This window comes from Myzus persicae, unplaced genomic scaffold (assembly GCF_001856785.1).
Source record: "Myzus persicae strain clone G006 unplaced genomic scaffold, MPER_G0061.0, whole genome shotgun sequence".
Classification (NCBI taxonomy): Eukaryota; Metazoa; Arthropoda; class Insecta; order Hemiptera; family Aphididae; genus Myzus; species Myzus persicae.
Genome location: NW_019102130.1, coordinates 367,245 through 391,661, shown reverse-complemented (window position 1 = coordinate 391,661; position 24,417 = coordinate 367,245). Strand labels below are relative to the sequence as shown.

General features: G+C 33.9%; 1 protein-coding gene across 1 annotated transcript in view; it reads right to left on the bottom strand.

Moving 5' to 3' along the window:
• The window catches only part of LOC111031360 (signal-induced proliferation-associated 1-like protein 1), a 40,270-nt gene that overhangs the window by 2,008 nt on the left and 13,845 nt on the right, over positions 1–24,417 (bottom strand). Inside the window, exons 2-19 of the mRNA XM_022311266.1 lie at positions 7,269–7,800; positions 5,867–6,380; positions 4,946–5,208; positions 3,517–3,668; positions 3,294–3,418; positions 2,981–3,219; positions 2,793–2,896; positions 2,561–2,718; positions 2,373–2,479; positions 2,173–2,307; positions 1,862–2,102; positions 1,502–1,766; positions 1,330–1,445; positions 1,113–1,271; positions 929–1,043; positions 532–861; positions 339–462; positions 6–253 (exon numbers count right to left, since the gene is read on the bottom strand). Of these exons, the coding sequence (XP_022166958.1) occupies positions 6–253; positions 339–462; positions 532–861; positions 929–1,043; positions 1,113–1,271; positions 1,330–1,445; positions 1,502–1,766; positions 1,862–2,102; positions 2,173–2,307; positions 2,373–2,479; positions 2,561–2,718; positions 2,793–2,896; positions 2,981–3,219; positions 3,294–3,418; positions 3,517–3,668; positions 4,946–5,208; positions 5,867–6,380; positions 7,269–7,791 (3,918 nt within the window). The 5' untranslated portion in view covers positions 7,792–7,800. The remainder of the gene's footprint in view (positions 1–5; positions 254–338; positions 463–531; positions 862–928; positions 1,044–1,112; positions 1,272–1,329; positions 1,446–1,501; positions 1,767–1,861; positions 2,103–2,172; positions 2,308–2,372; positions 2,480–2,560; positions 2,719–2,792; positions 2,897–2,980; positions 3,220–3,293; positions 3,419–3,516; positions 3,669–4,945; positions 5,209–5,866; positions 6,381–7,268; positions 7,801–24,417) is intronic.

The window sequence follows — 24,417 nt, the reverse complement described above, 5'->3', positions numbered from 1 at the left end:
CTTACAATGAATGGTGAATCTAAATTATAGTCAGGATCTATTAATTTCATCAGATCTTCTTGTAATGTACTCATATTGCCACTAAGTCTACTACTTGCATTTGAATTGCGTCCAGAGATACCAGGTCTAAGTCTTGGTTCGCCTCGATCCAATCCAGATCGAGGACTTTGGTTCCGACTGCCATTGTTCTTCAAACTTTTACGATGACTATGGGGTGAGCCAGTACTACTGCTTCCAATCGTAGAAACATCATCTTTTAGAGAAGAAAAAGTCAAATATACATTTTTATTTAGTACTGATACAATAATTTAATTTAAATTTTGTGTTCTGAAAATTACCTTCGCTAGCTACTAAAATTCTTTCATTCAATGTTTCTGGTATGTTACCGTTGCTCAAATTCTTTTTGAAATGATTAGTATCAATCAAACCATTTGTCTTTTCTAATTCAGGGCCACTTGTTGCCTAAAAAGTAAAGATTAAAATAAAATACAAAAATGCCCATTATTTATGTGTATTGATATTACCACTAACCTTAACTAATCGTTTTGTTGATCTTCGAGGTTGTTCTAAGCGTTCATCAAATTGTCTATGGAGATCATTATTATGGTCAGAAGACTTGTTCACATAATCATACTGCTGAGCAGCAACACTTTTACTACTCCGCGGATCCGAATACACAGAAAATGAATTATTCATGGTAGACAATGGTAATGAATTGCTTGCATGCACTTTAGAGTGGGTTTTGTTTGACGTTGGTGTCAACCTTGTGGGGACTGGCGGAGGATCTTCTAATGGAACTTCTAACAGATCGTACCAACGATCATCAGACGAATGACCGCTTGACGAACTCGTCAATGTGCCCTGTTAAATAATGTATAATGACCAACATAAATAACCTATTCAAACATATATGGTATTTACAACTTACCTCAGGATTTTGGGGGAAACGAGAATCCATAGGTGTTGTGTAGGATTTATTACTTCCCATGGTACCATAACCTGAACTATTGCTAGATCTCGGTGGTGAAAGGCTGCGTTCATACCTATACAAAAATTGAGAACTGTCATTTGATAAAATTCAAAATATCCTATTTACATTAATTACTACATACATTTTTCGATGATTGCCAGTAACTGGTTGTTGCAGTGCTGTTTGTTTTCTAGGACTAGTTACAGCTGACATACCGGAAACATTTTCATACTCACTCTCATATCCTTTTGGAGAACTACTGTTGTCAGTGCGATAGGAACAATTTTGAATATGGCAACCTCTGAAATATAATTAATTCAATAGTTTCACAAGCCTTCATAATATTTGATGTCACATACCTTCTAGGTGAACCATCAGTTAAAGGTGGTATTACGGTGACTGTGACAAGGACACTAGTCTTTAATAAATCCACCATTTGATCATGTGTGAGTGTGGCAACGGCTACCTTACATATCTATGATAAAACATTAATTAAAAACTGTACTCATTGCATGGGTAATATAATCATACCTCTATGAGTCTGGAGTTTTGCCTGAGACCAGCTTCCCATGCAAGGCCAGATTTTTCCACCTGCGTTACGAGACCATCAGGTTGAACGTGAAACCCTAACTGACCTAAAGAATTCCGGTGTAATGATAGTTCCTGGGCAACAGAACCTTGCGTTACAGCTCGTAATCTAACTACAACTTCCATTAATTCATCTCTATCACCGTCACTACAACCTTCATGCATATGTAAAGTAACACATTCTCCTTCGTGGTAATATATTCTTAAGCTATAAACAAATAAATATATTGTGTTATATTTAAAAAATATTAATCACACTAATTTCAGTTAAATAATGTATTTGCGGTCACAACAAACATATACCTATTAGTTTGAGTTGTCCAGCCCAATATAGATTTGCAAGGTATAACTAATAATATGTCATGGTTATTTTCTTCTACTAGGACCATGGAGTCTGATGATATGGCCAAAAGACAGTGTCCTCCAATAACTCCATTACCTTCTTCTAAAACTACTTGCCAACAAATAGCACCCCTTTGGGACGCATCAGGCTGAAATCTTGGTCGCCACCTCTCTTTTTTCTTACTGCTAAATGACAGCATTGCTGTAAACAAGAAAATATTAATCTAATTAAAGCTCTTTATTTTTTACATTTAAGATTGCAATTGACTTACAAAATTTCTGCACTGGTTCAATAGTAGTGTTTGATGAATGATTTAATGTTAAGTCTTTCAAATACGCTTGCCTTGTACGAGTTGCCATTGTAGCAAACTTTTCTGATCGATGAGCGGCATTTTCAGCATTTATAACTGTAAGGTTATTATTGTTATAAAAATATTTAAAAACAAATTAGGAGGTAATGTTGTATATATACTTTTAGCTAATAAGAAGTCACTAAATTCTTTGGATTTTTTGAACACAGCTTCTGAAGGAATTGGAGGACCAAACATTTCAACCTCTTTAGATCTCGTAACTGCAACACTAAAATTGCGATTGACGATATTAATAAAACAAACTTAATTTAAGATATTAAATGTTAATTTAAAAGCTATTAGGTGTTACCTGTACTGAGTGTTTTCTGTACATGGATTTATAACTCTGACAACAATGAATACGTGTTGAAATTGAGAACGGATATTTTTTGGAGAAAATGGCTGAGCTCCAGGTTCTTGAAATACGATTGTTACAATATCATTTCCTATGTGCCGCTTTCGAAGAAGCTAGACAATGTTGGAAAAAAAACTTATTATATTGAATTTTCATTGTTTTGACTAAAAAATATTAGTAAATATACCTGTTGCCTGTTGTTTGGAGTAAATGGCAACATAGTAGACACATGGAACATGATTTCACAGTTTTGAAATTGGCTGTAGAATGAATAGAGCCCAGTGGAATCAGCTACAAGATATAAAACATATTATTTAATATTAAAATGTCAAGAAATGATCTTAAAATAAATTATATTTTGCAGGGGAAACTTACTCTTGTTATCTAATCCTGCTCTGTATTTGTTAAAACCTTTTAGGCGTACTCTTTGAGCAATACTGTCCATGAACTGATAAAATGCTAAACCCGCTTCTTCATTGTTGTACATGTGTTCTTCAGTAAATTGTCCAGCACGACAATACATTACTCCAACTTTGTAAGTATGAGAAATGCCTTGTTCATCCAGACCTAACAATAGTTCTTCGACTCTGTTACTCGACACACCTAACCTTAAACTACAAATTCAAATTTGATATTTAGTTCAAGATCATAATGCTTTCAATAATTTCAATGTTATATTAATTTTTACCTTGGAAGGGGAATTTCCGGAACAATATATTCTAATACATCTTTTGTATTGATGTTTTTAGAACTGCTTGACATTTTGATATTAGGAATAGCATCTTCAAGAATAGAACCACGAAGAGTTTGCAACTAAAATATTAAAAATAATATTAATGATATAAAATAATTTTAACTCAAAAACAAATATTTATTTAAGAGCATCACTAATATTATTTAAATGTACTTACTTCACTTGTTCGGATGATAATCCGGTATCTAAACATAACCAAAGGATTTGAACTACAACCATTAGACGTTAAATCAGTTTCAACTCTTTCTCTTTTTAAACTAATAGCAACAGGTCCCAATGTTTCATCCATTCCAAACCAATTCTGGTGTTCTAAAAAAAAATGTTCAAAAATCATTTTTTTGTTGGGTATGTAATAAAGCTATCATTTAGTTATGATGCACATAAACAAAACTGTAAACTGCTTAAAACTATTAGTACAGAATTCATTTAAGTAGTAATTATTTAATTTATTCCGTGCAATTAGCAGCATATAACAATAATTTTAAAATGTTTAAAATAAACAATGTTTATAGATTTTTCATGTTCATATTGTAATAAATTATAATTATGCATAATTGGTTATTTTGGAAGGTACTCGTAAATGAGAATTTAGAAGTTAAAATCTATAACATAATAACATATACATGAATATAATATGACTACACATTTCATGTTAATAAGTTGGGATGAAGAGTTCTCTCATCTTTTCATTTTCTTCGAAAATCCAAATAAAAAAATTCAGAATTCTATAAAAAATTGTTCTCATAATAAATAATGATGTTTAGTATGTGAAATTGAATTTTGTCATTCAAATATCCAATTAATATATTAACATTAATTAAATGTAGGCATCACAAATTATAAATTTAACTTGAAAACCAACTAAGGGAATGTTTAAAAGTTCAACAGATATAACTAGTCTGTTCATCCGCTAAAAATACATATATACATGGTTAGAATGCATTCATGCAACCATTTTTTAAAAGCAAACATTTCACTGGTGTTTAGTGAAATTGAACTCTTTCCATTCCATACATTTTTATAATCTAAACAATTTGAAACATTTTACTCAAAAAAAGGTTAGGTTTTTTTTAAGAATTAAAACTATTTTGTTCTTTGTATATTGGTTCCGTTTTCAACAAATCCAAGACCAGGAAATTTCCCTTTAACTATATAATTCAATTTAGTTAACCGATTTACAAACATTTAAGGGTTAGTACTTTTTCTATTCCAAGTCAACTTGTCGACGTGAGACATATATTCTTATACTCTATACTTTAAAACTTTAAAAGTAATAAATAATTTGTTGCGACAACTCAAAACCTATGTATAAGAATAATCCGACTCATATAGGTACTACACTATAATACTATAGTACTATACCATTATACGAGTAGATATAGACGGTTATACTATAAATATATATAAGTATAATCGAGGATACTTACTACCTAAGTACCAAGTACCAGATATATAAAATTGGCTACCTAATACCTATATAAATTACTTTTATAGTTAGGTATCAAAAAAATTAGTACCAAATTAGGATTCGTCGAGTATAATGTATATTATTAATATAGTGTATATAATATTATTATGTATGTTACCTTGACCGAAAAAGAACGAACGGTAGTATAAATCTCCCTCGTCGGTGGTCTCGATCAGTCTCGAATAGTTTTCGGGGCAGATGCTGTCGGTCCAGTGAGTCTCTCCAGGTTGAAATTCGAGGACAGATATACCATAGGCCATACGAGGCATGTGGTAAAGTTTTCCGTTGTTCAGTGTGGATATTTGCCCGGCTTGAGTCCTCTGTGTCAGGCTCACTTCTCGTTCGACCTCACCGCCGAGTTCATTTCGAAAGAACGGACAGCTATCGTCAAGTGCAAAATCATATTATTTAGAGGAAAGAAGATATAAAATGCAATTTTGAATAAAATTAAAATATTAAAACACATAAATTCAAAGTATATAACGGTGGTTTCGATGTCCCATGTGTGTCAGTACCAAGTGGTCGGTCAGTGGCAACGAACTCATATATCATGTGAAGCGATCGTTTCATTTCTTAAATTTAGACGACTGCAGGGAAATTGCTGTGAGCGTGTGAGTAGTTGGATACGAATTTTAGATTTCGCTTTGCAAATAATTTTAGAGTTCGGCACCATTTTTGTCGGTTATCGCTTATACCAACGATATTAATATAATATGTATAAAAACAAACACGAATAAGAAACCAAATAGGAACGCGATATGACAATATTTGCAGTGTCACAGGTAAGAGCGTTTTTAAAAAAAAATATCATTCATAGAAAAAAATTATTATTTTAATAAAATCCGTTTTTTTTATTAAATTGTACCATATTACAACGAAACGAAGCAGAAAATAATGTTTAAAGTATAAATATGGTTTCTCAAAGAAATTGTGCCGCCCTCTTAAGTCTTAAGTATACGTATGGTAGGGGTTATACAACGCCACAATACAACAACAACTAAGTACGTCGTTTAAAACATGTTATTTCACGTGAGTGTACCTGTCCAGTAGATTGTTGTGTTTTCCGTCGCCGAGGTCTTCGTCGCCGCTGTCGGGCGTGGACGAACGGGCAGCGAGCATGGATGCGGCCGAAGCACCCGTGGCCGTGTTCCGCCGTCTGGACAACATGTTCTGGAGCCTCGATGGCAGGCCTACCGTGGCCGTCAGCGACTGGACGTCGTAATGAGCAAAGCCCCGACGCTTCTGTCGCTCGTCTCCCGTGAAATCTGCGCATCCGACACCGACAGCCTGGGCATTGGAAACGGGAGCTCCTGGAAGACCACCGGCAGCCGTGTCGTCCGTGGTCCTGGAGAACTTGTTGTTGGCTCCCCAGAACTTGTGGAACTTGAGCCTGAGCTTTGGGCTGCTGGAGTTGGGCCCCTGTGGTGATGTGGTCGCCTTGTCCGCGGCACTTGCACCGGTGCCGCCGTTGCTCATCGTCACGGATGCCGCAATCCGATCGTCGGGCGGCGTGTCGACCGGCATCTCTCGGTAACCGAATTCTCGGTTATTACCTGTACGCGGAAACGACACAGAACGACAAAACGACATGAGTAACAATGATGTGTTGAGTGGTTGAGGGTTCTAGGGGTCTTGTTTATTTTAAAAGCTGGTTCAAAATGATAAAAGATGATCAAATCGCACGAAAAATTACTAAATAATAAATTTCCATGATAAAATGATATTTAATGACAATACCTATATAATTAAGGGGATTATAAGGGGATCATGGAAATTATTATTATTATTACTAATATATTCGTGATATGATAAGATTTAGTAAAATTTATATTCATTGTTTTCAAAAAGAAAAAAATTAATAGTACTATAAATATTCTAAATAGGTTCTAATAAAAATAAAAAATAATATTAGATGAATAAAAAAAAATCGTGGTTCACATTCCCCGCGGGCAATGCAATTTGGTAAAGCTACTGTGAATTCTGTTTTCGTAAGTATGTCCCGCTCAAAACGATTATCATGGATAAATGAAGGTTGACGTGTGACGTCCTCTCAAATTTGTACATTTGTGAAAACGGGAGTTGTAAACAATGTTCAATATTAAGTGAATAGTACGCACTACTCAGTGATATTGCTGAGTAACTACATGTCTACATAGATTAACATATTAAATTATTAATTGATATTGGGTGGTTACTGGTTTTGATACATTTTCGGGAGGTAACAGCAAAATATATTTTATATATTAGTGTCATAACGCTTAAAATAGAATTTGTAATTGCAGCAGCAACGATGAAAAGGGTCGAGAAGTTTGAGGGTTGTAAAGGGCCCACCATTAAGTCCTATCGGTGGTCCCAAAACTTTAATCCGAGCTTGGTGTCGAGGGCGGACAGGATTAGCCGTCTGTCAACAGTAAGAGATGGCATGGTAAACAACAACTCACTGTTTCCATCGATCATGTCCAACACGGTGGGTCGGTAGTCCTGGAGCAGTGCGAAGAAGTTTTCACCGGCGGACGCACGGCCGGCCGAATTTCTATCCGAAGATATGACGTCGATGGAACCGTGACTGCCGTATTCCCGTTTCAACAGTGGGCTGACCATCGGCCGGTCGGTGGCCGCGGCCCTGGAGTCGACGTACGCCGTGCTTCCGCCAAAGTGGTGGCCGGCGCCAACGCCGCGCTGTTGATGGTGCTGTTGCTGTTGCTGTTGCTGCTGCTGCTGATGGTGGTGATGGTGGTGGTGGTGGTAGTCCGAGTGGTGTGTAAGCTCCAGACTGGAGTTACTCCGATACAACGGGTCCTGGACAGTCCTCTGCGGCTGTCCGCGGGCCGACGACAGTCCGGCGTTGGTGCGGGCCCGCAACACGTTGCTGTTGTAATAGTCCATCGCTTGGGCCGCATGTTGACGTGCCGTGCTAGTGGAGGTGGTTCCGCCGTTCCGCGTGCCTCCTTCTAAGCCTATCATCACAATCCACTGCAAATGAAAAGAAAAAATTGTAAGTACAATATTATCGAGAATAAGGTCAAAAAAATGTATAAGCTTAATTATTATTTATGCAATATAATATTACCTACCAAAATATTTTAATAACAAAGAAATAAGATACATTTTTTTATTAGGAATTTTGTTTACAAAATGGACACGTACTACGTAGGGAAACGTTCGAAATTGTCGTCCGTTACACAGCGCACAATAGACTCAACATAATAATATTACATAATATTGTACTAATAGATAATAGTTTATACCGCGCGTTACTAGAAATTAATTGAGTATTTAAGTGCCTTCTACGCATTCACCGATGATCTATAAACAAAAACCGGAAGAACTTAACTTTTACCTACCTACTATAGTACTATTGGTGTTATAGAATAAAAAAAAATAGCTTCAAAAATGTATACGATTTACTGCGGACCAAGTGCGAATCAGTTTGCAGTCGAGCGTTTATGATCGTTTACAAGTCTGCGGCGTTCGTTCATAGGCAGTCGGTTAAAATGTATCGCACGTTTTTATTGTTGTTTTTTTTTTGCGAGAGCTGCAGATAAGAAGGACGGCCGACGACGAATCGCCACTGGTGCAGTGCAGTGTATGACTGCTAATTATTGTACACCGCGCGAATCTCCAAATGAAATGTGTACCTACATAATGTATAATATTATATTATGAATAATTCATCATCAATTCTCTCCCGCGCGTTGTGTTCGACGACTTCAATGGCGTTATCGAGAGTACCGCCGATTTATGAATAATACATTTTGAAAATTCGGCGGAAGTTTGAATTCGAGAATAATAAGAAAAAAAAATTAAATAAAAACGGTTGCCGGAAAACGTGTCGCCTGATAAATATATAGGAGATCGGCGTTGACACGACGCGCTGTTACGTAAGAATATGTTAAGAAATCTATCGTGTATATTTTTTCCGAATTACAAATAAAATATGTAAAAATATGTTGAGGTGCTTATAATACTTTTATATGTGTAGGTATATTTATATATAAATCACGTGATATATTTGCTCTTTGAGCCTTAATTTAAATAACCATTCGCAATGTCACCTTTATATATATATGTAGTATGATCGTCGTGTATAATATTGAAATTTAGATACCGAAAGTAAAAAATTATACGCAGGCAGACCTCGGGCGTATGGAAATTTGTAGTGATATTCAAAACTAAAAAATTTCACACAATCACGTGTATATAGTTGTTTTATAATGCAGGGTGTATCAGGTGAACGTATACTACATTGAAATTAAATTTGAATACATCAAACATTTGTGACATTGTGTTACACTGATATATCTTGTTCCTATATATATAAACGTAGTATAGATAGGAACGAAAAGTCAAAAACTCATCGACGTCAACGGAAACAGTTATAGGTAATGGTTTTTTTTATTTTCGTCCCCAAAACGAATATCACATATTTATATATTTATCAATTATTTTTTAACAGCAGCAAACGCGTAGCAAAAAGAATATCTCGGGGCGAAAATACGGTGAAAATCGATCAGCACTAGTCGGTACTCGATAGGTTTAAGGTCTCTAACAAACAGTAAGTATATAGAAACTCATCAGTAACACAAGCACTAAACAAACCCTTGATAGTAAATTAGTTATAATAGAGCCAATATTATAATGGAAATTCATATTATAATAGAAATTCGTTGGTATAGTGTGGACTTATATGGTTATAAATTATAGTCAACTACTTTTAATCCTTTATAGTGTATAAGTGATTTATATAGTGTATACAATTATATACAATATGCGGACTATACGCCATTTGGTTATAATGTAAAACTATACACATCCACTTTAAGTACATGAACTAAATTTATTAACTTATTTCCCTATATAACAAAGAGTCAAGTACCTACCTATAATGGTAGTTAATACTAGTGATTAAAGGTAGAAATCGATATTTTTATTTTAAAAGTTTTCTTGTATTTTATTATTCTTAATATGGTTAGATACTAGGGAACTAATATGATTATAATTTTAATGCTCATATGTTACAGAGAAAACAACAGTAATATAATATGCATAATGCATATACTGCAACCATACAATTTACAAGAATACAGTGAAACCTCTGTTTACGGACATCCCTTAATAGCAGACATACTCCCTTGTAGTGCCCATTATAGAGAGGTTTCATTGTATTATCCATAAGAAAAAGCTCTGTTACAATACTTGTTTATACATTTTAAAGTAATATACAAATTGGAATTAATTTAAAAGCACAACATAAAATGATCAACAAGTCTCGTTCGTACTATTATTCTAAATGTAATAATAAATAAGAGTTAACTATAGTTTTTTTCTTCAAGTAAATTTTACTAAAACCTTTAGGTCGCACATTTATATATATACAAGTAGCACATCGACCCCGATTTAGGGATTTACCCCCTCCACATAAACGAATTCAGCGTATGTCACCAAATAGTACTCATTGTTGTTATTATTATTACATTCATGGTCATCTCAGGTTCTATATGAATAATATAATAATATTATGACACTCCAACGTTAAATTCCATATGAATATCCGACTCGACCGTCGTCGGCGCCGCACAGGTCGTAACGGAAGACGTCGTCTCAAAAACATAAATACGTCTAAGATTAAAAAAAATTAATCTCTTGCTCGTACAATATTTGACAAAATAATATCTTACATTTAGCCACCACTTTGTCACAGCAGGTAAATGCCCCCCTCCCTCCTGTTTTTGTTCTACCATTTTTTTTCCATTTCAAAATACGAGTTTTTCATCACAATACTGAAAGACGACGCACACTGTAAAACTTTATATTATACTAACTATATAAGCTATATTGCATAATTCAAGTAGGTACGTTCTACTCAGCTCCTAATACCTAATGCATATTGTATATACTATACTGTAAAATATTACTGTAAAAACTTTTATTTTGCATTTTTTTCAAAATTTTTTTTTTAACTATAATGATACATTTCTCAATTTTCTTCATACAATATTACACGATATGTATACACGCATAGCGTATTTAGTTGATAATATCTTAAATTTAAAATATTTTTAACTTGATAGATTTTTATGTTTTCAAATTATTATTCTTTAATATATTATCTCATAGAGCATTTTATACTGAGTTATATTTTGAAATTTAGGTGCATTAATAAGGTTTTTAGTGCATTTTTCGGATTTATAGTGTACTTTAAATTGCTTTTTTATGCCCTTTTCAAGGTTTTTGCGTGCATTAAATTCACAGCCTAATTATAACTATAACGACCATAGCCCATAATTATGTGTATAATGAATATGATATTGTTGTAATAGCATTAAGTATGTCGGCATAATTAGTTTGAATAAATAATAATAATAATAATAATAAAGAATAAAAGTGATAGCCAAAAAAAAACTACTGACGTCACTCGCGATTATTGCAACGCACCCCCCCCCCCCCCAACTTCAGAGCGCGCGGTGGAATGTTGTCGTCGTTGTAGTCGTCACTCGTCGCGGTCGAGGTATTTTCAAGGGTCCACAAAACTCTAGCACACACACAAAATGCACACCGGCCGACTGGCGAGACATCCTGCGGGGTAATAAAAGTCGGAATTCCGAGACGAAAACGCCGTACGACAGACTATAATATACCTACCCAATATATACGACGTACGCATATAAAATAACACAAAGGACCGGCAGCATCAGAGCAGTGCGAGTGATCGAGAGAGACGACGAAGAGGGTTCCTGCGCGTGTGCGTCGCTGCAGCGTGTTCGGTGGACCAATATACCATCTGTCGCGCAGTCCTCTTATTTAATAGCATTATATTAAAAATGTATATTGTACATTCTATATATTATTATAGTAGGTATATCATACAATATAATATATACGCCGAATACCATTGCGGCGGGGGCGGCTGCGCATTTTGACCTGTGGGCTGCAGGGTTGTGGGATGGCGAACAGATTTAATTGAACGGAATGCCACGAGGGGTTACGCAGGCTAATGGAAGTGGTTAAGGCGGGGCGAAGAGGGAGGTTTTCGATGCACAGGAAATCGAATACAAGACGTACAATAAATAATAATACACCGATTAGAATGCGATGCGGGTGGTGACACGTATACCCAAAATGTAGGGTGCAGTGTACAGCAGTTCTATTCCGTGTACAAAATTCTTATCCTATTATATTTGCTCTAGAAAAGAGTATCGCGAATCTCTATCTGTACAGTGTACACAATATACAATAAATTATTATTTTATATTATAGGTATAGTATGTCCCACAAGTATCGTATCTGCACCCAAATTGTGTTCTGTTGTTGGTTTTTAATCATATGATATTTCAATATTTAACGAGGTTACCGAGGTCATTTTTTATTTTTTGTTGTACATGTACCTAACCACAACTATTTAAAAATTAAAATATCATAAAAAAACCAACTACCTATTCATACTTATAATTAAAGCTAGCAACACAAAATAGGAAAAACTATTAAGCGGGACAACTATACTACCTTTGTATTTCGATAATTCTACTAAAAATACAGAGGGAGCAAAGTTGTCCAGAGCAAAACAGTTTTTGACATGTCGTACGACGGAGAGAACACGTGGGTATAGAGTCCTCTTAAATTTAAATTTAAATAGATCAATGTCAAAAATCCACATTTTAATATATTGACGTGTTACGGCCTCGTCGAGAAACTTTGGGCGATACGGGACATACTTTTTACTTGTATAAATATAAATTATAATGCTTGGAAAGGTTCACTGGAATCCGTATTGTTCTAGAATCTAGATGGTCATATATTTTCAATTGTACCTATTTATAACTTATAATATAATATAACTGAATAACCGTTATAAACGATTATTTTTAAATTTTGAGTTTCGGCTGAATATATAGTTTATAACTACTAACAATTTCGTGATTCCATTTGCTAATCGCTATACCAACACAACGTGTTCTCCCAAATATTCTATATTTTAACGGCCCTGTGCTATTTTAAATATAATAGAAAAAACGGTATAACCTGAGCACAAATTCTGATTTTTAAACATAACTTAAATTCTGACCGTGTCCTGGCGGCTGTCGCTATACTTCTAAGGCATATCGCCATAACATAATAATATATTGTAAGAATATTAATATTATCACTAAACGTAGAACTCACACATAATAATATATAGTCATATATATTAAATTAATTGAAGTGTTGTTGAACTACATTTGCAATTGCGTCTGTTTAAAAACGTGGTTTCTCAGAGACATAATTGAGAGACGTCGCATTCGACATGTATGATGTATTATGTATACAGACACGTCACACGTATATATATTGAATACGAAAAAACGAGAACGGCGAGAAGATCTTCTGTAATTGGAGCGGACCGAGACGAGTGCCGGGCGTTGACACGACCCGAGTGTTATTGTCACGAAAAATTAATTAATACTAACGAGTATGATACGCATCGACGTGAGTATATTGCAAGTCCTCTACAAAAAAAATTTTAAAAAATGCACAAGAACAATTAAAATCGAGGAGCCGAATGAAAACCGTCGAAGAATATTAATAATAATATTGTAGTGTCGTAGGGCTCCGTTTTGGAATGTGACTGTACGCAACACGTGAATTAATCTAGTTTTTCGTTCACGTGTGACATGTTAAATAAACAAAATGACAGCGAAACGAAAACGGTATCTGAACGCATTCATAACGATCAACGATCTGTGCTGTGGCACATTATGGCAAGGCGCGTCCATTCGTCCCATTCTCATAACGTCGATAACACACACACACAAGGCGATGACAACGGTACGGTATAGAAATAATATAGAATAGAATATACATTAAACATAATGTGTATCATCCATTCCAGACTTACGTAACTATTTTATCGTACAAGTGCATTAGTACGCCGCGGTGTATACCTTATGCGTTAACCCGGTTTCCAATTCAACGACTAATCGATCTAAAAAATAGTATTATTTCGTTTGTAAAAGTGTAAACGCGTATCTATAATATAGAGTATTGTATAACGCACAGGTGTGTGTAATGGCACGACAGTGTTTAGAAAAAGTGTTTTAATATTAATCATATGCGATTCACTATTCATACAATAATAATAAGAAGAATATATATTTTAAACTTAGATATCCAAATACGGATTTCGAGCGATTTTGAATACAGTACAAGCGAGCGGGCGTGGACACGACGATGTCACGACGTCATGACGATTTACAAGTTTGTATATTTTAATAACACTCATATTATATATTACATATTATAAATTAAAATATATAATAAAAATAATGTACGGTAATATACATCGGTGGCAATGTGTAAGAATTTTTAACCTTTTATCGAATCTTCGTCATTGAGTCGATTTAGATGTTTAATGTTTGGATATGGTGACCGAGAAGAGATGATCCCGCTGCGCAGCAATAGTATTCCTATGAAAATGGACGAAACATCGAACGGCTTATAATATCATTAGTTATTAGTTTATTACATTTAACAAACACAAATGGCAGAACAATTTTATTTTAACATATTAAACGGGTGTAACGAATAATGCGCAATGGATTTTTTCACTACAGAAGTCATAGTTGTGCGCGTAAAAATTTAACCACGGAAAGTGGTTGTTGCTGTCAAGGACAAGCTGTATGCCATCGTGTGTGTGTGTGTGTGTGTGTGTGTGTGTGTGTGTGTGTGTGTGTGTGTGTGTGTGTGTGTACCAAGTAGTAGCGGTAATAAATATGACAATACAAGTTCGCTAATTATAGTCCGGCTATAAATATAATTATTATATTATGTACCTTTTTGTTCTCTATTTCTAAACGGGCGAGCGCGCGCGCACACACACACACACACACGACATGCACTATGTGGTCGCGTGCTGCAATATTTATATTCACCGACTAAACAGAAATAAATTCATCACGAATCGAACCAGCATTTAGCTTGCCCGTTTAGTCATAACGGCTTACGAAACCTGCAATCGCAGTGTGTATAGTTTATTTATTTATGCTACATTTATATTATTACTATGGTCGTATCCATTTTCCTCCAAGAAAATGTACCATTTTCCTTAGGAAAAAGTATAAGTAACAAATTCAATTTTCCTTTAAGTATGATAACAAATAACAATATCATATAATCATTACATAATACAAATTAGAACCATTGATTAGTTAACAATAACCTACAGTATTTAAGCTTAAAAGTTATAACTTATAGCGAACAAAAATCGAGTATTACCACAGAATATATGCAAATATATATTAACCTCATGATCAATTTTTCATTAAATTTTTGAATTGCGAAGCTTCCCGCAAAAATATATCATGTAAGTCAACAGATCATATTTCTTTAGATTTTGGCAATTGATTACGAAAATAAAATTATAACTAGTTTTTCCGGTAGAAAACAGTACCATGGATCTAGACTTTTTGATTGTCATTGTTATTGTCATTATTTAGAATACGCGGTACAGCAGTAGTAAGGCGTAACTGTGTAACCATGTAGCCATAATAATATTATCTTTATAGATGCCAAGTATCGCTGTGGATTAGCGCATTGCCGACTCACAGATAAGTCTATATACTATATAGTGCTTACTGCCTAGTGGACATTGTTGACCGCAACACGTCTGAGTGTGTATAATAAATTATGTTACTATAATAATATATTATGCACGCGCCACGCGGTCATATAAATATTGGGAAACTTGAATAACAATAATAAAACGAATTGCAGTGTACAGTCAATCTAACCGATATAATAAATACATTACCGTATTGTAATATCATTATAACGTCGCTACCACACCACCTACTGCGGTTGTGGACAATTTTGTAATAATCTACATGAAACATTAATTTTTTGTATATAACGTCATATTGTATACATACGATTAAATTGAATAATATATAACATAAACAATATACATATACGAGTTGCGATTGTTTGTAGTGTCCGAAGGTTAAACCTACTTATTACTAACACATTTACATATTTTTACACTACCTACCACCACAATGTTCCGATAGGTGCAGTACAATTTTTTAGATCAACGACTAGGCAACATTTGTAAAAATTCCACTAGAAGATTTGGGATAGTATATTACACATTTTTAATTTATATAGACATATAGTTATAGTACAACATTCGTTCGATAATTTTCCGACGTACGAGAGTTATCAATGACGAAACACTATATTCATATTATTTAAGTATAAAACATTTTATTTGGTGCCGTTTCTATAGTATTTCTGTTTTTTAAGCATATAAGCATTTTTTTAATTTCAAAGGTAATAAAAAGGGGGCATAAATGTTAAGTAGACATCAGTCGAGTGTTTATCACTCAAAAAAAGAATTTTTTCCAGCTTAAGTAGTATTATATTTACACATTGTTACTAAATGCAGCCATGCAGGTGCATTAGTGAATAAGTGTCTAAACTTTACTGTTTACACTATAGAATACTAATGAGTAACGAGGTATATTGTGTAAAGTGGCAAAATAAAAAAAATAAAAAACATTTTACGAAATTGATAAAATAAGGAAATTAGTGAATCACGCTAACCAGCATAAAACAAGAAAAGTTTGATAAAAATATCTTTGAAAATTAAAATATTAATCCATTACATTATAAAACTATACTGTTACTAGTTTACTACTAACTATCTATTTTATCTATTAAAATACAACTTTGAACGATGATTCCTCCAATAATAACTTGACATTAATTTCATAGGTAATTTATTTTTAGATTGTTGTTGTCAATCAAAAATGTATTTTAAATAATAATTCAAATTTACTATAGATATGTACAGGTGTATGCCGATGAATAAGGATTCCGATAAAAATATTACTACTTTTCGTCCATTGATTAACTATATGAAATCAGTATATATTATGTTCATTTATTAAACATATTTAATCAATGTTTTGTTGTTATCTTTAAACACAAAATAAAAGATACTATAAATAATTAATAATCAAATAATACATCGAGATAGATAATCAATACAATAGTATCCATCGATAACTAGATATAATTGTATAGAAAGAAAAACAAGATAGTACAAGAGAATAACAACAAAATTAACCTTGACAAAGATTTATATAAAATACTAATATTCTTATATAGATTCTATGAAGTATGTACACAATACACATCACCTAAATAATTACACACGAGTACTGAAGTACACAACTACAACGTATTTTTTCATCTTTTCATAGTTTCATACTACACGTCACAGTTGAAATGTTGAAGTAAACAGAAACTCTTAAACGGTAACAAAAAAATCGGTAAAAATACCAAAAAGCGAAAACAATGTATCAGCGTGACCCACAATTTTAGTAAACCAATATTCAATTTATTTATTCGACAACTGGAGTATACCTAGTAAATGCTTTTAATGGATTTTTGTTCCACAAATACAATATTACAATATACATAGCAAAACACATTGATTAGATTAGCGTAAATATATCAGTAGCCTCTAGCGATATTTAAATTGAATAATTATCACCGCATAATAAGCGGAAGCCCCTAGGTATATCAAAAAAAAAAAAATTAATAAAAACATCTTAATAAATATGGAATTATAATAATGCCTAATGACGTTATAATATGATTAAGGTACAATGTTTTTTATAATCATAACATAAACCTACTATACATTGCATAAAATCAACGAGTGAAAGAAAGGACGCAAATTACCCACTTCATATACCGAGGGATAAATCTGTTGTAAAACACCATGTTTATATTGGCTAATTACATTTCATATGATAATCATTATTTATTATTTTGTAATATTCTAAAGGGCATATTATTATTATTATTATTATTAAGTCATTGCTAACTAAGCCTAAAAGTGCCTATGTATTATATATATATACAAATTAAATATTCCCACCATTCATTGCTAAACTTTCAAACAATAAGACTAAAATCCTGTTAAGAAAAATCCAAGAAGTGCTTGAAGGTCTTAAAAACAATAATAATTATAGTATTTTTTTTTCACATCAGTAGTATTCAGAAGTTTGTGAGTTAGGCAGTTGATACTAAATAAATACGCTATAATAAAATTATAATTATTATAAATTATAAATTGTTCAATAAACATTGAGTATTGAAAACCAACAAATTATTTTCTATTTAGTTTTATGATTATATATAACAAAAATAATAGCGACATTTCTATATTCTTAGGTAATCTAATTTGCAATTTCTTATGCTTGTTTTTTCTTTCTTTCGCTTTAATTTATTTATGTACTAACAATTTTATCGTCATTAAAATCTATAAAACTGTTAACTAATTTATAACTAAAAGCACTATTTAAACAATATTTAAAATACAAATATCACCTATAGGTACCATACATATTATTATTTAGTCATCAAATAACTATTTAAATTTAAATAATATTATTACAGAAGTAAAAAAAGGCAATAATTGTTAATTTCTTAATGTTTGATAGAGCGTATAATATGAAACAATTTGGTTTTTTAACTTCACTGTGATCCTGTGCTATACACGTGACGCCCGACGGATTGAAAAAAAAACTGTAGTAGGTACCTACGTTATTTTTATTTTCCACTCTCCCACGAAATATAATGATATTATTGTTCAAATGCGTAGCATATTGTCGAGGGAATAATATTATAAAATACTGTTTTTGAGAAGATTTTTTTAGCAACAAAACCAGTGCACCTGTCTCGATAGTTTAAAATGTTAATGTGTTGCCAATCTTCGCCGACCCCTCACTCGAGTAATAGATATACTCAAAACATCATAAATAAAAAAAAAACGCTCATACGACGACTGCGGCGGCGGCTGAACTCGAGCCAAGAAATGCGAGCAACGATTTTCCGGGTTGCAATAACCCACCCACCGGCCCCAACTACGGCGGCGGCCTAGCCTATAAATCTCAGCCTTCGATGCGACTTAAATAACTATACACCACTAAGCGGAATTATAATAATATATTATACCGTACGCTGTCTTCGTCGTCGTTTTTTTTCACACCATTGTCGATTTTCATGGACAGAAGATAAGAAAAAAAAATAATATGACTTGGAAGAAACTCGGCCACCACTGTTTGTGTAGTTGTGAGGACAAACGGCGTATATATACATCTCATCACCGCCGCCGTAGTGAAATAATCGAGGGCTGCCTTCGGTCAATAGGCTAAATTAGATATATTATATAGGCATTCTCCATGCACTATATACAAGTATTATAGAAACTGAAAATTAATTTCCATCAAATACAGATTATGTGATGCACTGAATGCAGCAGAGCAGCTACACTAGAGCTCAATCGACCGGACATTTTTGACCTACTTCTCTTGGCGGGCACGACGTTCCGTCGTGTAGATACAGACGGCACGCATTTATATTATGTACAAATAACAAACGACGACGACGATTCTCTCTAGCTAGGCTTCTCGTTAGTTTTATTAGCTCTCTGCGACTTCACAACAAAGAAAACAGTTTGCGAAAACAAAAGAGTCGGAAGACGTTGTAGAACAAAAAGTACAATAATATTATAATAATAAATTATTAATGATTATTTGTATAAAAAAGAACACACATCTCTTGACAGTCTGCACGAGTGGACACGTGAAGCATTATCATTTTTAATTATACGAATACGTAAGTAGTGCTTGCGATGTTATTATGATAATTCAACGTTATGTTATACGACATTTAAATTACAAATTTAAAATCAGAAAAACGGAATAGACGTGGGCCTAGGGTTTCTTCTATTTCGACAGCGCCATTAACATGTTCTACCTGAGACCGTGTTTGTTTGTTAAATGTTGATCAGTATCGAAATACGAATACGTAATCGTAATGAGTGGTTAAATAAGATTCGAATTATGTCTTTCTAAATGAGTTATGGGCACTTATTTTACGTATACCATTTTATTTGAATTTAAAATGTATTTTATCCATTATACCTAAAACGCTAAGACAGATATATACATACATTATCTATTAAGTAGATATTAACCATACATTTTGAAATGTTACTTATAAAATTCATTTATTTATTTTATTTTATTTCTCAAAAAAGAAAATACCGGGCTCCACTGAGTCCCTCGTGATGGTACACAGTAATAATGAAAGAATCATTGAATTGTTTTAATACAAGTTTTCAACAGAATTCAATTATTGTAATTTAATAAAACCCATTATGAATAGTAGTTAAAATAGTCAAGCATTATGTTGAACCTGCGAACCGAGTTGGTGAATATCGTTAATATAATATTATAATATAGTAAAAGCAGCTAGTGGAAAAATTTAAATATGCCTACGTAATCTTAAAACGACACCAGGTATAATACTATGACAAAAATAGGTGCAGTACTTGAGTTAGACAAATTATACAGAGCAAAACTTAAGACAAGTCGTCCTTGTGAAAACTATATTTTAGTCCGTTGCACTGCAGCTAAATGTATAGTATAGAGTATAAGTTGTGAATGAAATAAACGCGTTTCACATTTGTTGTTGTTTCTTTCACTTAAAATAATAATAAATAATAACATGAAGTACGGACGTAATACTAAGGAAATACAAATAAATGTGAATAAAAACCCGTGGACGTAACACATTTAATTAAAGTAAGACCCGTGATTGTTTATTTAGAACACCCGTCAGCAGTCCTACGTGTATACTAAGAAAAAAAACAATGAAATGCATTTTATTTTTTGCAGGTTGTTGTTAATTGTAATCGACAATTACTAATGATTGGTAAACACTATTTGTTTAAAACAAATTACTGTTAAAAATGTAAAAAACAACAATATCGTGCACCTCAATTTAATTTTGAACAAACTAATTATGAATTTACAACGGAGAGAAAACTTATATTTTAATGAAACTATGAAAGATGGAATTTAATAGGCAGCCATAACACTGCGTCATCCAATAATATAATAATATACGCGCTTAAAACATTACATCGCGAGGTTTCTTTATTAAAATATATTTAGTATATGCGTCGACGATAATATTTTTTACGCATAGTAAAAGAACACACATCGGGAGGAGGTGGTTAGAAAATTAATTAACTGATACAAATCAACGAGCCGGGTAATAATCGTATGAAGACATAATATAATTGTGAGGTCGAAATCGAGTACATGCACCAAACTCGGTTTCTCGGAAAAATGTCCATGGCGTCTTAATAGACAGACCGTGTTAGTGTAAGTGCGAAACACGCCGACGCTGCACTCGCGCGTGTGCACATTACGGACCACCGACTGCAACGACATAACATTGCGGTATAATAATATGCAGTATGCACCAGGAAAACCGAACATCGTGTGATTCATATCGGACACGTGCGCGGCGAGTTGTTATGTTGTACGATGGCAGTCTTAGTATCATAATAACAATATCATATAGACCACCAAACTTACTGTCGCCCGGGAAAACGTATAATAATAAGATAAAATACAGGTACCAGTGCAGTTTGTCTATCCAACTTGTAGTGATAAACTATTCTATTTTTGGTAATCTATAATCAATCAACTACGAAAATCACGAGAATAGGTAAGCCATTTGGCCATATAATTCGGAGGAAAGTACAACTATAGGCAGTGGCGTACCGAATAATATTTAATCTAGAGCCTAGAGGCGAGACAAAAAAATAAAGATTAACCTACGACGTACCGAAAATATGAAATTTTATGTCACATAAATAATTTTTTACAGCAAAAAAAACAATGTAATATGTTTATCATTTATCACATATCCACCAATTTCAAACTTGTGGCCAATTGCCTAAAAAAAAACACCAAATTTCTTTGGCACGCCACCGGAACTAGGGACCAACCACCCCTACCAACTGCAATGATAAATGAAAAGCGTACAAAACATTGAATTGACTGCTTTGATTTGTCCGTAACTATCGACCACAGTAAAAAATATGTTGAAGGCCCATAAACTAGGTCCCATATTCATACACTCGAGACATCGTTAAATGATGAATACTTATGGCGGAATAGCATTCCACTTTGATCGAAAACGAGTTGCAATGGAAGAATGGTGGATGAGATCTATGCATCCGTCAAAAAGTTACTAAAAACGATTAAATATTTAAAAATTTTCTGAACGACACACAACAGCAATCACAAGTGGGTAATTTATTATTATTTTGTATGTAGGTAACAATACATTTTCTAATGTATAACAACCTTTTAAGATAAATTAATATTTAATAAAGCTTAGTTTAATAATATATATTTAATACATTTTTATAAATTATTTTTTTACTTGTTGTTTGCATCCCTGCAAATATTTGCCGGTAAAAAAGGTAAATCGCTTACGACACTGTTAACAATACGTCATGTGGATATTACGTTACAATGTTTGAAACTTCAGAAGAATAAAAAAAAACGTGTATATTTATTATGTAATTTTACTCTTAGCCTTTTCCGGTAAAATTCTTTTACACAATTATTTTTCTACGAAACACAACAAAGAACAACAACACGTAAACAAAACGACAATAACGCGTTGTAGTTAAGGGAGAGAGGTACGTAAATGATATTTTTACGAGTACGACGACCGCGTAGGCCGAGCACGTTATGGTACGACGATGTCGTGACGATCGGGGGAAAAGTAACGACAGTGTCCTGCGTTATCCTAGGGGAGGAGTGAGTAACACGGAAACGGTACGAAAAAATAAATAAAAACAAAAGATTCTACTATTTCCACCGTGGAGTAAAGTTCTGTTGGCAGTGGTGGATGCGGCCGTGGCGGTTGGATGGCTCGATTGCCCCTTTGGGAAAATACCATCACATTAGCTAGTGCGGGACTTATAATATTATTATTATCTACCCGCCTGCCTGGCCGACAACAAAAAATATATAATATGAAAACGTCAATAGGCACGTCCCCTTGCGCGACGGAAAATCCGGTAAACGACGCCCCCAGCACCCGGACCACGCGTCGTTCCACGGTTATTTTTCTATTCAAGAAAGTATAGATAGCTGTGGCCGCGGTCGTTACGCAGACTTACCAAGTCACGCACACACACTACTGCACACCGTTGGCTCGATTTTTTTCCAGAACTTCTTGGATAATTAATTAATTCATTGTTTTGCTTTATTTTGTTTTAATCGGTGTAAGCAGCAACACTTGACTGACGTCGCGATCGTAACATCTGGCAGGCAAAGAAAGAAGGACGGGGGAGACAGTAAATAATAAATAATTGTAATAATAATAATAATTATTATTATTATCTCGACCTCCGTAACGACGTATTCGCGTGGGAGGAGGACCTCGTTTTCGGTACGCACCGTATAAACGCGTTGTCCCGTGTCCGTTCTGCAGTGTTCGGACTCCAACAACTATAATCTTATATAATAATAAATATATAATACTACTAAACTACAACAGACACTATCATAACAATAATATATAGGTACGAGAAGATGACGACGAGCTGCAGGTGAACGACCTACATGTGGTATACAACTACTAAACTACTACTACTACTGCTACTACTACTACTTCTACAACCGTAGAATATATACCATGCATTAATACCACGACCATTAAACGCACACACATTTAATACCGCGTTATTACTATTATAATATACTACTATATGTACGACTTACGTGCGTATAACACTTATCGTATAAGACCGACTAGGCGATACAGACAATACGGACTCGATCAGTAATGATATTATACACCCGACTCTTCGCATAATAATATAATATTATTAAAATAAATACACTAAATAACGCACGTACGGGCCTAGACGACGTTTATGTTTGTCTTTGTGTATACCGTTACGCACACTTATTATTCTCTCTCTAACTTCCTTAAAATAATATATTAATAATAATAAAAACAATGATTATGAAAACTCTATCTACCTCAGCAAATTTCTGTCACCGGCACAAGCAGGCTGCATATAGAAAATAGCTTCGGTCAAAATTGCACTACCTAGTAATGTTATGAATACACATTTTTTTTAAATCCTTCGATGCGAGTCGTATGAACATTTAAAAAATACATTCAAATGCACTTTACTGTGTTAAACTTGTTAACTATAATTACTCTTATAACACTTTATTGAGGTAGTTATTACGGCGAGATCAGTAACCACGCAAATGTAATTTGTACTTAAAGGAAAATGGGTTTCAAAAAGTTAACAATATTTTATATTATGTAGATTATGTCATCAAAACGTCGCTTCGTCTGTAACCATGTGTCGCCAGCGGTCTAGACCAATTAACGTCAATATAGATAATACAAGCACTACGACGCCGTCTCATAAGTGCCGGCAGAGAGGAAAGCCACCTGACAACACATTTACCTATCTATATCATCATTATTAATCGATCAGTGCGTCGACGTCAACAATCGACGTCAATTGGAAAAGTCGAAAAACTCACCACACCCAACAGATTCACCTACCACGCAAGCGTCGATGTGTGATGGGACTCCGCACCGACTAAGCCGAATCCAGAAGAGGATGTATCAAAAGCAGTGGCGTAACCAAGAGAGAGCGCCCTGACGCAAAAAACGGGGTACACGAATACACAATGCTTTTGTTTT